This window comes from Notolepis coatsorum, assembly GCF_963971535.1.
Source record: "Notolepis coatsorum genome assembly, chromosome: 1".
Taxonomy (NCBI): Eukaryota; Metazoa; Chordata; class Actinopteri; order Aulopiformes; family Paralepididae; genus Notolepis; species Notolepis coatsorum.
Window position 1 is genome coordinate 235,225,050 of NC_140165.1, and position 18,595 is coordinate 235,243,644.

General features: G+C 47.7%; 1 protein-coding gene across 1 annotated transcript in view; it reads right to left on the minus strand.

The window, feature by feature from the left end:
* LOC311224321 (gastric inhibitory polypeptide receptor-like) overlaps window positions 1-16,003 on the minus strand; it is a gene marked incomplete at its 3' end in the record, with an annotated part of 56,835 nt that extends 40,832 nt beyond the window's left edge. The window contains 2 exon segments of the mRNA XM_084309265.1: window positions 7,680-7,776; window positions 15,896-16,003. Of these exon segments, the coding sequence (XP_084165391.1) occupies window positions 7,680-7,776; window positions 15,896-15,952 (154 nt within the window). The 5' untranslated portion in view covers window positions 15,953-16,003.
* Between the last annotated feature and the right edge of the window lie 2,592 nt (window positions 16,004-18,595).

Below are 18,595 nucleotides of genomic sequence, written 5' to 3' on the forward strand. Positions count from 1 at the left end.
AAGAAACAGCGTCCAACCTATCAAATATAGATGGCTACTTCAATAACAAAAAGGGTCTTCAAAACATGGCAACCTTTCCCCACCTTTACAAAGTGGAGTGACTTAAAAGATTGTTTATGAGAGTGTTGCCGCAGATTTACTGTAGATAGCCTAGGTCCCTTACACATGTTCAAGACTGCCAAACTTGCAGAAGGTAAAGTGTAAGAAGAAAGAAATTCTTCCTCCAAGTTGGTTGACAGGTCAATCAGTCTGTCAATATTAGTCTCTTGGGGAGATGGCATGTGAGTTGACATATAGCGCAGAATAGCTAAATACCAACCCCCCCTAAAATCCCCCCAGTCAAAGTTAAGAAGGACAAGACAAAAACCAAGACAGACAAGACATTTCCTCCTCCCCCTCCCCAGAGACCGCCGGACCCCCCCGATCAAGCGCCCCAACCCCGCTCAGCCGCACACTGCGGTCTTTACCTTCTCAGCTGCTGCGAACCACAGGTCAATTCCAGCCTGCCCCACCCCAATCACCCGGGCTGTGGATATCTCAAGATAAATCACATCCAATAGAGTTAGGGACCAGTTAATCATTGTAAGCTTCTCAGGCTCCTTCCATCTCATTGCTATTAGCTTCTTCGCTGCTGTGACGCCCGCTAGGACAACCCTTTTCAGTTGTACGGACGCGGGTAGTGTCGTTATATCGTTCAGGAGTAGCGTAACAGCTGTGAATGGGATAGTTAAGCCACACAGATCTGAAAGTTTGTCCGTTATTGACCTCCAGAAGCGGGCCACTGGTGGGCAATCCCAATACATATGCATATAAGTGCCAGTGGCCTTTTGAGAGCACAAAGTGCACCGAGAGTCGGTTATCAGTCCCATAGCAAATAGCTTCCTAGGTGTAAGATAGGTCCTATGAATATAATTAAAATTAATTTGCTGGTGATTGGGGTTGCGGGAAGATAATGCCACATTTGCCCAAACATCATCCCAGTCAAACTCGGGGTCCAACTCCGGTATATCCACACGCCAGATTGTATCCAATGATAAATTTTTATACGTGGATTGAATTAAGAGCGTATAAAAGTCGGAGACAAACCCTCTGGATGTCGTCCTGTCCACTATGAGCCTGAGGAAGGGGTGTGGGTGCAAGGCTTGAGCCCACGGTACGCCATGCGCCTTCAGTGCTGACCTTAGTTGAAGGTAAAGAAAGAAGGACTCGCCGGGCAGATCATAAAATTCTCTTAAGTCCTGAAACGCACGGAGGCCGTTCTTATCATAAATATCCTCCAGAGTATGCACTCCCCTCCTTTGCCATTGAGGAATATTAACCGGCTTGTGTCCAACAAGTAATTGCTGGTTATTAAAAATTGGAGAGTCCAGGTGCCAAGGGCATTTAACCCCACACGACCTCTGTACATTACGCCACGTTTGGATCACGTGAGTTATGATCGGTCCATACCTCAGCCGGCATTTCGCAATAGAGACAGTGGAGTACACTACATCCTGTAATCTTAGCGGAGACACCGCCGCCGCTTCTAAGGAGCGCCACGATACAGCCTCTACAGGGTCTAGCCAGCACATCAAAGGTCTCAGTGAAAAGGACCAGAAATACAGTTTAAAATCAGGGATTGCGAGGCCCCCATCTTGTTTCCTACGTTGAGTAGTAGCCCTTTTGATTCTCGGGCGTTTGTTATTCCAGACAAACTTAGATACCATCGATTGTACCTTGCGCCAGTGGTCTATTGGAGGGGGCAGGGGGAGCATTGAGCTAATAAAATTTATCCTAGGCAGGATGTTCATTTTGATTATGGAAGCCCGGGCTTGTAAGGAGTTAGGAAGGGACGACCACCTGTCTAGATCCTGGCGTATTTTATCATAAGTACCCGTGAAGTTGTACTTAGTAGTTTGGTTCAGCGTGGGGAATATCTCTATGCCCAGGTATTTGAAATGTTCTACTATGGGGATATCAGCTGGTAGTCGTACCGCCTTGGCCAGTTCATTAAGAGGTAGGCAGGCTGATTTGTTCCAGTTAATCTTAAAACCTGACAATTTACCAAAGTCGTCGATTATCCTCAATAATTTTGTGGCCGACCGGGAGGGGTCGTCCATGAAAATCAGCAGGTCATCCGCATAGAGAGCAATTTTGTGTGGAGTATTGTTGACCATTATGGGGACGATGTCCTCCGATTGCCTAATAAATTGGGCCAAAGGTTCAAGGGAAAGCGCGAACAGTCCCGGGCTCAGAGGGCAACCCTGTCTAGAAGATCTGGAGACTGGAAAGAGTGTGGAACAGTTTTTGCCTGTCAGTATCATCGCAGACGGCGAGGCATACAGGACTTTAATCATATGAATAAAACTCTTTCCAAGACCCATGACCTCAAGTACCTTCCACAGATATGACCACTCAAGTCTGTCAAACGCCTTCATGGCATCCAAAGACAGAACTGTGGATGGAGTTGTATTGTCTTTACTGTTATCGATTACATGCAACAGCCTCCTAAGATTATCTGCAGCCAGACGCCCCGGGATAAAACCAGTTTGATCGCAGTGTACCAATACAGACATAAATCTCTGCAGGCGACGGGCCAGCACCTTGGCAAACACCTTTAAATCGGCCCCGAGAAGACTCAAGGGTCTATAGCTACCACAATCATTGGGATCTTTGTCCTTTTTGAGAAGTAAAGAAATCAACGCCATATTGACATCTCTTGAGAACTCCCCTTGTTCGATAGCGTAATTGATCATATCGAGCATCAATGGACCCAGTTGGTCCCAGAAAGCTAAATACACTTCGGGTGGAATACCATCCCAGCCTGGCGCCCTACCCCTCTGCATTTCAACAATAGTCTCCCTCAATTCTGCGAGAGTAATCGGTCTCCCCAGTTCCTTGGCCTCTTCCTCAGAAATGTGGGGTATCTCAAGCCCGCCAATGAACGATTCAAATCTAGAGTCATCCAGATTACCCTCTGAGCTATATAACTGTGAGTAAAACTCTTTAAAAGTGTCATTGATCTTTTTCGAATCAGTAGTGACTGCACCCTGGCTCGTCCTAATCGAGGGGATATCTGAGAAATGATCATTTGATCGTATTTTCATTGCCAATAGATGGCTAGGTCTGGAGCCGTGAAAATAGTAATTTTGTCTTGTCCTGTGTATCAAAAACTCAGACTGTTGTTTAAGTATGGAGTTTATTTCTTTTTTGACTATCTTACGTTGTGTGTTTAGTCGTTCATTATAGTCAGTTTGCAAGGATGCGTATAGGTCCGCATATAATGATTCCAGTCCTTCTAGCTTTTTTGACCGGGATTTTCGCAAATTGGAGGCAAATAGTGTGACATGACCCCTGATGAATCCTTTCAATGCGTTCCACAGGACCCTAGGGTCTTCTACTGTGCCAACGTTGATCTGCAAAAATTCAGCTAGTTTACTCCTGAACTCAGAACAGAAGTCATCGTTCTTTAGCAAGGTCGAATTAAAACGCCATCTGGGAGCTCTTGCGGAGAGCCTGCCAAAGGTTGCCGTAAGGAAAATCCCCTTGTGGTCTGAGAGAGCCAAGGGAACCAATGAGACATCGAAACTATCAAACATATTAGGGGACGCGAATGCATAGTCAATTCGAGAGAAGCTTTTGTGTCTGGCTGACAGGTGAGAGTAATCTCTGAGGGTGGGGTTGCATAAGCGCCAGAGGTCTGAGAGCCCCGTGTCTTTGGCCCACATCCTGAGGGCCTTAGAGGCCCGTTTCTGGTCGCTCGTTTCAGAGGGCCCAGACCTATCCATCTCCGCATCCCAGCACGCATTAAAATCGCCACCCACAATGAGAGCGTATCCATTAAGTTCCAACATATTCTTCGTGATTGTATTATAGAACGCTGAATCAAATGTGTTAGGAGCATACAATGCTATTATAGCCATCTTCCTATGCAAAAATTCAACTTTTGCTATAGTAATCCTTCCCTCCGTGTCCGACCATACATCCAAGATTTTGATATCAAGGTTACGTCTTGTAACTATGACTACTCCTTTCGTCTTATCATCGGCTGAGGATGCGGAGATAACGTGATATTGCCGATTTGCCAGTCTTGACACGTCACCTACCATTAAATGCGTCTCACTAAGGAGAGCAAGGTCAATATTTCTCCTCTTCAATAGCCAAAGGACACTGGCACGCTTGTGTGGGGCGTTAAGCCCTCCTGCGTTCCAAATTAAAATATTCAATTTAGCCATGGTCGAGCTTGTATAAGTGCGTAGAGAACATACCCGTGCAGCCAGGCTGAGTACAGAGGTGCCGATCCCGGCGGGCCCGGACGGTCAATCCCAGGAGTTCAGAGGAGGAACACTTACACATATATAAGACAACAGTACATAGAACACATAAAAATACCACCCCAGCTACAACCCCCCCTCCTTCTACTCTAAACCCTAACCCACCCGTCCTACTATAAGTTCCTCTATACCCACTCTCCAATCCCCACCCTATGCCCCACCCACTGAGGATGGTCATCTTCCTATCACTTCCCACTAGAGACATGGATCAATAAGACGCTTCCCACTCCCACCCCCCTCTAGATAAACCCCTGAGTAAACCCCCACTAGTCCAATAAACACAAATAATAATAAAATAAAATTCAATAAAGATATCGGTCGAAAACCACCTGAGCCCTGGCCCCAACATGAGAAAACCATAATGGTAAAAATAGCCATCATTAAATAATAACTCCGCATCAACCTGCAGCCCTCTATTTCGGGATCTGCGCTTCAACATCACATTGTTATAGCCCAAAAAGGTATAGGAAAATTCAATACAAAATTAAATTAAAGCATCCCAGCCGATAGTCTAAGGCAGGTTCGGGTCACAGGTTAATTGTGCAAAATTGTGTGAACAGTGTCAATTAAACAATGACAAAAAAAAGGAGGAAGGGAAAAAAAAAGGGGTTATGGTCAAAGTGCACCCCTTTAGCCGTCCCTCTGATCAGGCACAACGGCTGAAATGACCCAACCTATGTAAGATTAGAATTAAACACAATCATTCATTAATCAATCCGGGGATGGTAATAGGCAACACCTGACACCACCTGTCATCATACATTGTTTCAATAAAGATATCGGTCGGAGCAGTTAGTCCAAGATAGGATCGAATCACATTTAAATTGCTCATTCAAATGCCATTAAAACATATAGGAAAATTCAATACAAAATTAAATTAAAGCATCCCAGCCGATAGTCCAAGGCAGGTTCGGGTCACAGGTTAATTGCTCATTCAATTGCCCTTAAAACAGCGACACTAATTATTATATAATTACTCAGCATCAACCTGTAACCATCTACCCTGGAGTCTGCATATTAATGTATCAACGTTATAGCATAAGTGCCTCACGGAAAATTCAAAACAAAATTAAGGCTTGTCAGTAGTTAGTCCAAGGTAGAACCGGATCACATTTAAATCGCGCATATAGATGACATAAAAACAGCGACAGTAGGAAAGAAAAAAGAAAGGAAGAGAGGGTAATGGCTCGAGTGCAAGCCATATAACCATATAGCCATTAAGTGCAAGCCATACCCGACCCAACCTGTTATCAAATATTGTTTATGCATATTCAACCGACCTTGGTATCTACTTTGGATCACCAAAGCTCAAAACAACCTGGATATAAAAATAAAAAGCATACCAGAAGTTAGTTAGGGACTCGGTCACTCTTGAACTGTGCAAACCAATGTCCCTTTGAACAGCAACAGCAACCAAAATACGTAACCATTAACGAATGTCTCAGCGCAGACCATAGTCGAAGCCCGCTGGCTAGCCCGAGGCTAGCGCGTAAGCTAGTGACGAATCCGGATAGCACGTTAGCCTACTATGTACATTGTTCAGCTAGCTCGTTAGCTTCCAAAGAGGCGATACACAAGTACGACCATGAGGTCAGCTTTAGCAAGTAACAGAAGTCATTGGGAAGCCCCGCTAGTTGGATGGGCAGAGGACAGTTAGCATGTCTGGGCATGACAGCAAGTGTTTGTGAATAGTCGACCTAATCAATGTATATAGGCCCAAACCGCCAAGTCACTCACCCTCCATAGATATCAAGCAACAGACTCGGGTGTCTTCGCGAGATATTCCTTCGCTTTAGCCAACGACCAAAACAAACGCTGACCACCGACCTTCTCCAACACAGATAGTTTCGCGGGAGCGAATAACGTGGGCCTCAGGCCTAGTCTCCATAGCTTAGTCAGGACCACCTTGTACTCGGCTCTCTGAGCTTGAACCTCCGGTGTAAAGTCCTCGAAAATGGCCACTTTGTGATCGCCAAACCTCAGAGTACCCCTTCTGGTACGAGCCGACCGCATGATGATTTCTCTCTGTTGGAGTCTGTTCAGCTTGACTATGATGGGCCTCGGTTCTTTGTTCACGCCGGGAGAAAACCTGCCCGCTCTGTAAGCCGACTCACAGATAGGAGGCGAGGGGAGGACGTCCGTCCCTAGTATCTTCTGCAGCAGTTCGGGCATGGTCTCAGAGAGACGGCCTTCACCGCTGGTCTCCGGTACTCCAACAATCCTGACGTTGTGGCGTCTATCCCGGGACTGCATCTCCCCCATCGCCGACTGTAGTTTGTTGACTTCAGCCTGCCTAGCCAGCAGGGCGGATTCAAGACCCGCCATCTTCTCACATTGTGATGATACCTCCGTCGTTAGCATGGCTAGTTCGTTAGCATTAGCCGATGAGGCAGCGTGAATCGTCTCCATCTTTTCTGTCAGCGGGACTACCGCCAGCCGTATTTCTTCTGATATCTCACGACGGAGGCTGATACAGAAATCCGCCAGCACTTGCTTCTGTGCTTCAGCGATGCGTGCCTCAGAGTCTGCGTGTACTTTCTTCTGTGCTTCAGCGATGCGTGTCTCAGATTCTGCGTGTAGCTTGGTCATGACCAAGAGCACAGCTTCGCTTAGCTCCCCGACAGCGGGAGACGGTACGGCCATGCTCGGCGGTGTCGGTGTCGTGCCTAACTCTTTCATGGCTCTGGTTTCCACCCCCGCCATCGTAGAAGGTCGAAAAAAGTTGATGAATGTATACTAAACACGACGACCTAGCAAACAGATAAAAACAAATAAAAATAAAATAAAGACTAATGGGGAGAAACGTATATTCAGCACGGTAGAAGGGAGCTCATGTGAAAACACGTCTACTCCATGATCGCTCAGCTCCGCCCCTGCACGAGAGGATTCCTATGATCACACTCCTTTTCCGTGGGTCCCGTTTGCTGTGTTGCCCGTCGGCAAGTGTTCTGGTGAGTCTGAACAGGACCAGACTCAGAACTTTCATTTCATTCATGGACTCTAGAAAGATTCACCTGTGTATTTTGAGTTCTCCCTTAAAGGGACAGTGCCGCTTTTTTGTTGTGAATAAATTATGCCCTTGTTTTGGCTAACTCTGATGACCTGTCTGTGTTGTGCAATTGGGGTCGCATTACAATCCCTGAGAGGAGAGGAGAGGAGAGGAGAGGAGAGGAGAGGAGAGGAGAGGAGAGGAGAGGAGAGGAGAGGAGAGGAGAGGAGATAAAAAGCCAAACAGATTGTAAATTGTATCATAGTGTTGCATTCTACTGTGCTGTATTCTGTGCTGTTGTCAGTGTGTGTGTGTGTGTGTGTGTGCGCGCACGTATGTGTGTGTGTGTGCGTGTGCATTTTGCACTGGCATTTTACCTGCAGGCTTGGGTTCTGTGTTCATTTGAAGCAGACACTCGTTCCTGTACCGAATCCATTCCTCCACAGTATCCTTCACAGTCTTCCCTGGTACACACTGACACACACACACACGCACACGCACACACAAGAATAAGCTGTCATGACTTAACATTTACATTTACATTTAACTTAACAGTAGGGATGTCCGATATTATCGGCCTACCGATATTATCGGCCGATATTGGCATTAAAATGTAATAATATCGGAAATGATCTGTATCGGTTATAAAAAAAATTATTAAAAAAAAAAAAATCTTTTTTTATTAACATTTATTTAAACTTTATTTCCCCAGGCAAGCAAGTAAGAACAAATTCTTATTTAATTTATTGTCAAAAGTATGCATAATGTTGTGTTAATTCCACAACAAGAGATATGTAATGTTAATTACCTGAAATTATTCCGTATTTTTTGGGAGGGAAACCCTGCATATATCAGTATCGGTTGATATCGGTATCGGAAATTAAGAGTTGGGACAATATCGGTATATCGGATATCGGTAAAAAAGCCAATATCAAACATCCCTACTTAACAGCACACCAGAAGGCTCAGGACTAACAGCAACTTTTCCCCACCGTGTGGCAGGTGTCTGCTGGAGAACACACCACAGTGTCTGCTGGAGAACACACCACAGTGTCTGCTGGAGAACACACCACAGTGTCTGCTGGAGAACACACCACTGTGTCTGCTGGAGAACACACCACAGTGTCTGCTGGAGAACACACCACAGTGTCTGCTGGAGAACACACCACAGGCAGGTGTCTGCTGGAGAACACACCACAGTGTCTGCTGGAGAACACACCACTGTGTCTGCTGGAGAACACACCACAGTGTCTGCTGGAGAACACACCACTGTGTCTGCTGGAGAACACACCACAGGCAGGTGTCTGCTGGAGAACACACCACAGTCTGCTGGAGAACACACCACTGTGTCTGCTGGAGAACACACCACAGTGTCTGCTGGAGAACACACCACTGTGTCTGCTGGAGAACACACCACAGTGTCTGCTGGAGAACACACCACAGGCAGGTGTCTGCTGGAGAACACACCACAGTGTCTGCTGGAGAACACACCACTGTGTCTGCTGGAGAACACACCACAGTGTCTGCTGGAGAACACACCACAGTGTCTGCTGGAGAACACACCACTGTGTCTGCTGGAGAACACACCACAGTGTCTGCTGGAGAACACACCACTGTGTCTGCTGGAGAACACACCACAGTGTCTGCTGGAGAACACACCACAGGCAGGTGTCTGCTGGAGAACACACCACAGTGTCTGCTGGAGAACACACCACTGTGTCTGCTGGAGAACACACCACAGTGTCTGCTGGAGAACACACCACAGTGTCTGCTGGAGAACACACCACAGTGTCTGCTGGAGAACACACCACAGTGTCTGCTGGAGAACACACCACAGTGTCTGCTGGAGAACACACCACAGTGTCTGCTGGAGAACACCACTGGAAATGCCCAAATATCTCTTTAACCCCTTCACTACCACACTACCAAAGGGTTAACCCTTTCACTGCGACAATACAGAAGGTTAACCCTTTCACTGCCACACGACAAAGGGTTAACCCTTTCACTACCACACTACAGACGGTTAACCCTTTCACAATACAGAAGGTTAACCCTTTCACACTGCCACATGACAAAGGGTTAACCCTTTCACTACCACACTACAGAAGGTTAACCCTTTCACTAGGGTTAACCGTCTGTAGTGCGGTAGTGAAAGGGCTAAGTGAGGTCGGGAGGGAATGAGAAAAGATGAGAGAATCTCTACAATCTGAATGCAGCCTTGAAGGGCCCCTTTTCAGAAAGCTACTCTGAGGCCATACAGTACACATCTTCATCTCTAATACATTCTTTGATGAAGGTGAGGAGATTAAAGAATATATATATATATATGTGTTGAAGGGAGCAGGGAAAACAGTTTTAGACATTTCCAAGTTATTAACTGGATGCAGCGCATAGTTTTAACAGTAAATATCTAAAATCACATTATCATACATGTACAATTACCATCTACATTATCATCCTTCTGTAGAAAGGAAAAGATGTCTTCCCATGTTATCTGTAATACATCATCAAACATTAACCCTTTCACTACCACACTACAGAAGGTTAACCTTTCACTACCACACTACAGACGGTTCTATTTCATACTGGTTTCCGCTCAGCGTCATTCTGCACTAACCTCACTTCGTGCACAGCACTGAATAAAAACTCCACAATGTACCTTTACATATCGACATCCGTCTGGCCACACCGCTATCCGCTTACCTTCATAAGCAGGTGTGTGGTCACCTACTCGCCTCCTTCTTCACTTTCACCACAAGGAAGTGCCTTGGTATATACCCCACTTGACGAGGTTGTTTAGTTGAAGAAAGTTGATACGTGTTTACATTTTTTTCTTGCTTTTTTCTTTCTCTCATATATTTTAAAAAGAAAAAAGCTAAGTCATAATGTTTACCTCGGAGGGTCGCGCTAGCAACGTCACCCTTCACCAGCGGTTCTCCATTGCCTCCTCTGTCGTGCGTCTTGGAGCGGGGTTGAGGCCTCTTTTGTGGTCGGCAACCACGCCCGGTAGGCGTCCGATAGATAGTTTGCCTCTCCAAGGAGCTGGTGCACCAGCGCCGTCTCTTGTGCGATGGCCTGGTTCCGGCTCTGGTTCCTCTGCCTCCGGGGAGTCGTCCGCTGTTGGGCGGCCGGCTCCTCTGGTTGCGGGGGATTTGAGACGCAAACTTTTTGCGTCGGCTCGCTCCCGTCGCAAGATGGTGGCTTGTAGACGCGAACGGCCTGGTTTTGGTGAGTTGCTGGAGCCGGATGAGGATGCGTCTGATTCTCCATGGCCGATGGAAACAGAGGACTACATGGTAGAAGCGGACAGGTTCTTGTTCGAAGCCCCGGTGGAAACATGTCCGCCGCCCGTCCAGGTAACACTGGAGGGGGGTGAGATGTCTCCTTGGGATTCCTCGTACGCGGATGTTGGGTTAGAACCTCCGACTCGGCGGCGGGATGCCCTGCTATCAGCCACATCAGAATGTGGCTCTTTAACCAGTAGTCTGCTGCATGTGAGGGACGCGAGCTCGGTGGGGGAAAGTATGCAGGGGGAACTGCGTGCTTTGTTCCCCGAGCTCATGGCGGCGGCGGCAGTCGCAAACGCTGCCGCAGCCACTGCCTGTTCCTATTCCTGACGATCTCATAGGTCATCTATGGCAACGCTGTCCGGTGAGAGGGGTGGACGTTGTCTGTCCATTTTTCCCCTCAATGGAGGCCTACGTCCGTCAGGGACAGGTGGTCTCCCACATCATGGGCCTCACCCCCGCCTACGTGCAAGTCATGAGGGTGGTGGGTTTGGTAGAAGGCATGAAGGAGGGGGTGCCTCGGCTTGATAGGCCGATGGCGCCGCTCCTTTGTCCTGAGGTGGTGTGGGAGCCGTTACGGAAGCCGGTTCCCCAAGGGAAATCGGCGAGGCGGTTGGCTTTCTGGAGTGACCAGTCATTTCTCTCCACGACGCAATCTCTGTTTGCCACTTCTAACATCGCGCAGCTGGCGAGATTCATGTCCGGGATACTGACGGGCGGTACGGAGCTGACTGATTTGCAACATGATCAGCTCGCCCAGTCGGCAGGAGCCATCCTGCATCTGATCCAGCCGCAGGCCATAGCCGCTGGGAAAGTACGCGCCCTGGCCACTCTAGTCCAGCGCCACCTTTGGCTGGAGCAGGCGCGTGTGCCGGAGAAGAAGAGGACTCCACTTCTGACGGCACCCCTCTCCGATGCTGGACTTTTCGGGTCGGCACTGCAATTGATGACCTCAACCTGCAGGGAGATGCAGGAGGAGCGTTCCGTGCTCCAGCCTCATTTCCCCCCGCCCGATGTCGCCGGTGGAGTCAGACGGCAGGCTCGTCGTCGGGGTTCCGCCGCCGTAGCCGGCGCTGCTACCACCGCCACTGCTGGACCTTCGGCAAAGAAGGCCAGGAGGAGAGAGGGCGCCTCCGCCACTGCAGCCGGCCCATCTACGCCCGGAGGTGACGGTAGGGATCGTCGTGACCAGCCTCCGATCGTTTACCGTCCCTCCGGGGCTCCCCGGGGTGGCAAGTCCCGAGCGGCTCGTGGCAGGCGTCACTGAAAGTTGACTTTTTCCCTCTGTGGTCCCCCCCTGTTCCCTTCCCGGCCCAAATATGATTTGTTTATAGAAAATAAAGAGTCCCTCCTAAAAGACGTGTGAATCTTTCGCTAGTATGGGTTTGATAGGAGGGCTAGACTTTAAGTCTTGTTGGTCGCTACATTCATGTTAGAGCTTAAGCAAGGCCTGCAGCTTACACTCGGTTGAAAAAGGTTTTTTTCTGCCTCGACCTGAATCTTCACATAAAGGTAGAGGTTAGTTGTGTGCTTTGTTGCTTAAACAGTGATATTGAGCCGCAACACTATTGTGTTGGTCTGCAGTAATGCTCGTGTATGAAAAAGTACCGCGGCTCAGGCCGCTCTCTCTCTATCAGATTTTCTGTGTCTTACAACATAGATACGGGTGTCGGGTTCACACATACATAACTTGGCATTGCTATAAACCCTGTTCACAGATGTGTCTGTGGCTAGCGTGCATTGAATTAGCTTTGCGCTGTTCATTAGCATATTGGCTACTTAAGGTATCATATGGCTGTTTGTTGTTGTCGTATGCAAGGGTTGGGCTTGCGAGGGGGTACCGTATAAACCCCTCCTTCCCTCTTCTGATTGGTCAGGGGGTTTCTTGGACTCTCTTTTCATTCGGTCAGGGCCAAGCTGTTAGGCAGCTTGGCACGGGGGGCGGGGGGGGGGGGGGGGGGTTCCCTGACTCCGCACCTATCACAGGCGGTTGAGTCATGGGTTTTCCCCCCGTCATAGAAAATGTCACTAGGCACGTTTCTATTGGACGACGGCTTCCGTGAGTTTTTTCAGACCCGTATGTAGGGTCTGTTATTGTCAAGTTGTCGGGGCAGAGCGTAGGAACTTACTGTTCTACTACGCTCGATATACGTGTGACTTGAGTCTGTTGGTCACATGACTCAATGTTACCGTGACTTTTCAATCTATGGCTCACGTGGGAAGTCTCTCTGAGGATTCCCGTCTCCTCTCTGTGGTGAGGGTGGCGGGAAGTAAGAATGTAAACAATTTTTACCCTCGGCCGCGTCACGTGGGATTCATGTCAGTCGGTGTTTTTTTTTTTTTTTTTTTTTTTTTTTTGATCTTTTTCCCCCTCCTTTTTCCTCCGATTTTCTCGCACCCCAATGTTAGTCGTTATGCCAATTCCCAATCCCCTTCCTGGTCACTGCGCACTTACCCCCCACAGTCGGTCTGGGAGAGTGGAGGCTACCACGTGCTTCCTCCGACACACGTCCAGCCAATCAACCGCTTCTTTTCACCTGGCAGCGCGGATTCTCACTGAAAGGGCGTAGCGTGTGGAAGGATCACACTATCCCACTTAGATCCTATCCGCGTTTAGCAGGCGCCCCGACCGAACTGTAGGAGTCGCTGTTTACAACGACCCGGACCCACCCCGCCAGCTTCTCCCACCCTCTAATACTGCCAATTGTATTAGTGTAAACGGCCAGCCAAGCTGGTGACAACCCCGGAGCTGTGAGCTGGATTCGAACAGGCGGGGTTGGTGACGAACGCAATCTCCGTTACGCCACCTGACCGCCCCAGTGTTTCTTTATTTTTAATAATAAAAAGAGTGAAGAATATGAAGCACGACAACTTCTTGTCGTTCTCCCAGGCGACTTGAAGGACCAATGTCTGGTGTCTGGTTAGACTATCCATTGATGTGTTTGGGTCTCGACGCGTACATAGTGCTGGCTCGGGGTGTTTTCTGATAAGAATCATGCAGGAGGCTAGTACGCCTTGGTTGCTCGTTATTAAAACAACGTTTTTCATGTCTTAGATCGACACGCATACCTACCCCCTCTCCTGGAGTGGGCATGTCGGCGTGGTTAGGGCACGGGACTGGTTCTGGTCGCGCTGGTCCAGGTCAGTTAACCCGTTGTCCGCCGGGGACGCAGATCTGCTGTTCTGGTACCCTGAGGGACTTGTGCTTTTTTCGGGGGGAAAAATGCCGGGTCGGCCCGGGTGTCACAGGGTTGGGCGTTATGGAGACCCTTTGTTGGGTACATGTTGTACCCTGCGCTATCATAAAGGGGCTGGTTCTCCATTCTTTTCGCTCCTCTCTCACGCATGGCAAAGAGAGGGCTGTTGGGGTGGTCTTCTGGACTTCCTCTGGTAGCCCTGTGTGCTTCCCGAGCCGCCGGGCCTGGTCCGAAATTGTGTTTCGTCGACCCGTAGGCCTGGAATAACCCTTTTTTGAAAACTGAAACACTTGTACTGCGGTGATATACCCGCAGGTGTGTTTTGGAGTTTTTTCTTGAGGGGTTATAGGAACAACCACCGCATGTGGTACCAAGAGGGTGGTTGATTCCCTGGTGTGTTGGAGCAGAGTCAACTCCCGGGTTACCCGGTTGAGTGTGCCCCTGCACGTTCATGACGTCTGCCAATTGTGTCAGCCTTCTCTGCCTCGACCCCTCTGGGTGTTTTTTTTTTGGTGGAGGCTTTGTCATGGTGCGCAACAATGCCAGCATACGCCCCTTCCGCCGGGGTGCTGTTTTCAGTTGACCCCTTTGGCACCTGTCTCGTCCGCAGTGCTCCAGGCTCAGGTCTAAAGCCTGCTGCCTGGTTTAAGGGATCGACCCCTCTGGGGTCGTCTCCCCGATGCGCTGCCTGCTTCCGTTATGGTTAGCCTTTTGAGTGCTTCAAGTTACGGCCATGTTGACTGCCTGTGTTGCAGGGTCAGTGTGCCAGGCGGCATACTAGTGGGGGGAAGGGCCCGCTCTTGGAGGGGCCCTGTCCGAATACGCTGGCGATGTGGGGGGCGGTGTCACTAAGTGACCGCCTGGTGAGGTCTTGATGCTTGGCCTTCAGTGGGTCTGGGTCTTCCTTCGCGCTCCGCTGCTACGGCCTTGCTGCAGGGTTGAGTTTGCTCTTGACCCCGTGTTTTTGGGGGCAGTAACGAGGGTTGTTCCTTCCGTTCGTTCCCTGGTGGCATGCGGGTTGTGCGTGTGCGTAGTCATGGGGTCAAGCCACGATTTGCTCACCCTGTGCGTTGAGTTGCTCGAGTTTCTCTTCGCACGGTCGGATCCGTCTTCCTCCCGTCCTCCAATAGGGAGGGTATCCTCCATTAGGGAGGGTTGGGGGGCTCGGTCCTCTCCGGTCTGATGGTTGTGGGGGGCCTCAGCGGGGTACATTTGTCGAGCTTCTGGCTTCCGCTCAGCTCCTGTTGTGCAGAATGACGCTGAGCGGAAACCAGTATGAAATAGAATGTAAGGTTATGTATATAACCAAGTTCTATGAATACTGGTGACGCTCAGCGTCAGGACGCCACTGCGGCCCTTGACCTCGCCTTGTGGTGAAAGTTCAAGTCAAGTCAAGTCAAGTCAAGAGTTTTAATTGTCACGGCATACAGGTATACAATGAAATGCGGGTGGTCTTGCCCGCAACGATGTGCAATACAGTGGTACATATAATAGAATCAAAAGAAGAAAACAACATTGTGCAGTAACAGGTAACAGGTAACATGGAGTGACATCTCGGTATCTGTACATAGTTATTTACAGAGCATGTGGGACATGCTAGTTAGCTTTGGTAGTGCAATACACTGTTCCTGTTATTCTAATTTAAAGTGTCCTTTCCTTTGGCCATAAGTGTGTGTGTGTTTGTTTATATGTTTGTTTTAAAAAAGAATAAAAAAATAAAATACAAAAAAAAAAGTGTGTGTGTGTGCGACATGAGTGTGTGCCCGCTCATGTTAAATGTTAAAGTTTGGGAAGGAGGCGAGTAGGTGACCACACACCTGCTTATGAAGGTAAGCGGATAGGGGTGTGGCCAGACGGATGTCGGTATGTAAAGGTACATTGTGGAGTTTTTATTCAGTGCTGTGCACGAAGTGAGGTTAGTGCAGAATGACGCTGAGCGTCACCAGTATTCATAGAACTTGGTTATATACATAACCTTACGTTAATCTTTCACTACCACACTACAGACGGTTAACCTTTCACTACCACACTACAGACGGTTAACTCTTTGATAGGGTGGTAGTGAAAGGGTTAATCACATGTATAATGGACTGCCACGACGATACGTACCACGGCTCTGTAGATGAGTGAGAGGATGAGGATGAGGAAGATGTCAGGGCCCTTCATCACTCAGGGGTCTGCCAGGGTGGTCGCGGGGCAGTCATCTCAAGGCTGGAGAGGTCCCCAAGGACCAATCTGAGGTCATCAAGAGGTCATCCCGGGTCAATCTGAGGTCATCAAGAGGTCAGCACGGGCCAATATGAGGTCATCAAGAGGTCAGCACGGACCAATTTGAGGTCATCAAAAGGTCAGAACGGGCCAATCTGAGGCCCTCACGGGTCAATCTGAGGTTATCAAGAGGTCTTCACAGGTCAGTGAGGAGGAAGTGGTGGAAGAAGCTTCAGGTTCTCAGTCCATTAGTTTCTCAGTCTGAGTCAGCAGCCACCTGCCTGAAAACACCACAATACCCACCATTACCATCCAGCACGTCAGTGAATTTATAAGTGAGTGGTAAGTTGTTTGATTTGCTAGCTGTCGATTATTTTAAAACAGAGTATCAGCCAAGTATATTGTTGTCAGCATATAATAAAACAATGTTCTGATCCTGCAGAGCTGATCGTGGCTGCCTTCAGTGTCACCATTGGCCTCATATGAAGAAGGCCTCTTTATTGTTGTCATAGAAGACATTAGGGACCTATTACCGTGTGTTCCTTTCCATATGCGGACATAAATAAACATGAAGTTTGAAAATCAAAGGGAAGCACAACACGTCTGTTCCCTAAGCAATAGAGACCTAAAGTAAATATACCATGAATCACTTCCTTTACGAAGAAGTATAGAGAGGAGCTCCTCTTGTGTATACTGTATATAATATTATACGGTATACTAATATATATAATATATACTAATATTATTATATACTGCATATTATAGGTTAAAACTGCAGTAGGCAAATTTGGAGAAATGAGCAAGAGTGAGTTTACCCGCCCAGCGGAAACAGAGTGAGCTCTGCATCGCTTTTCAAGCCCATGCAGCGCAACAAAGGTGTTCCACAGGCTCCCAGAGGCACCGGCAGCTTTAAGCCGAAAACAAACAAACAACGCAACAACATCTAATTGGTTATTGATGCAGGGAGCTGTTGTTTTTGGTCAATCAGATGTTTTTGGCCGGCCAATTGGTGTTCCCGGTGTCGTATCGGAATACTACGACTCGCCAAAAAGCAGGGGTGTAAAGTACTTGAGTAATTGTACTTTGTTACAATACTTAAGTACTGTTTTGGGGGATTTGTACTTTACTCTAGTATTATTAGGTTTGTATACTTGTACTTTTACTCAATTACATTTCAGAGAGAAAAAACATACTTTTTACTCCTTACATTTAAAATGCAGACCTACAAAGTACAAAGTACACATCTCGCAGGTCCAACGGTACCCATACTTTCACTTAAGTATAATTTCTGGGTACTTTTTACACCCCTGCCAAAAAGTAGACACATTGTTCAAAACCACCTGTCGATCAGAGGCTGGGAAATACACACACATATATATATATATTCTTTTATTTTTTTGCCTCTGGGAGTCTGTGGAAAACCTCTGTTGCTGCATGGGCTTGGAAAGTGATACAGAGCTCTGTTTCTGTTGGGCAGGTAAGCTCACTCTTGCTCATTTCACTGAAGTTGCCTACTGCAGCTTTAAGTGGCACAGTGCCAAATAAAAACAAGACTAGCCAAGCCTAGTTAAGAAGGACCGGGCCACACCACAACGTACATTATGTGTTTCAACAATGGGCACAGTCAGTCAGTTAATTAGGGGACATTCGCTATTGTGGGCCGGCCCTTCGGGTCCAGAAAAGATCATTACTACTAAATCTTTTTTTGTGTATTGTGATTTGTGAACTGTCCTGGGCCCCATTCCTCGTACGTGGTTCAACTAAGTCGATCAAGATGTCATTATCCAGCTTCAGTTAACCCGATGTTTGAAGTCGGGATTTTCCTGTTCCTCGAAGGTGGATTCAGTCTCGTTAACTCAAGCCAGACTTGCGACTCAGGCTAAATGCGCGCGGCCGCTTCAGGTGAAAAGCCAGCACGTATCGATGGCAGAGATCCTGATTCTCTAACGGCATTGATTGATTAATTGATTTGAAACTTTATTGACAGATTGCAATACGGCTCAATCGCCTCGCCGACAAGTTAAATGCGTTATCTATAGGCTAATTTTAAGTCCCTCATTACCTCAATCAATCAGATTATATTTCTTTAAACTTGCCTGCTGGATTGAATAATCAAATGAGATCTTGCTAGCGAAAATAATTAGTTAAACTGTTAAACAGAATTACGATACGGCTCTCTTACCCATTGATTGATGTATAGTCGATCTTTAACTTATCTCTACTGTGGTCTAACGGGTTGTTCGTTTGACTTTCACGCAGACGACCGGTGTTCGAGACCCTAGTCTTTTCCTTCTTTTTGCAATATAGGAATAATTCAATTTGGTGCACGTTGAGAGCTATATAAAGAATGACATCCTCAATGCATGTAGATTTATAATATTTTAACTTAAAACCAGGCTACTTTGGCGTATAATCATTAATATTATATTCAAGATAATTATATTGGAAACACAGGGTTTTGAACCCCGGTCGCTGGGTTGGCAGGCTTGAGCACTACCGCTGGGCCACTGTGCCAGATGGGATAAATTCATTGTTTATACATTAATGAACGAGAGACCCGTGTTTAGAATATTCCTTATTTTGAATGAAGTTTTATTTCTT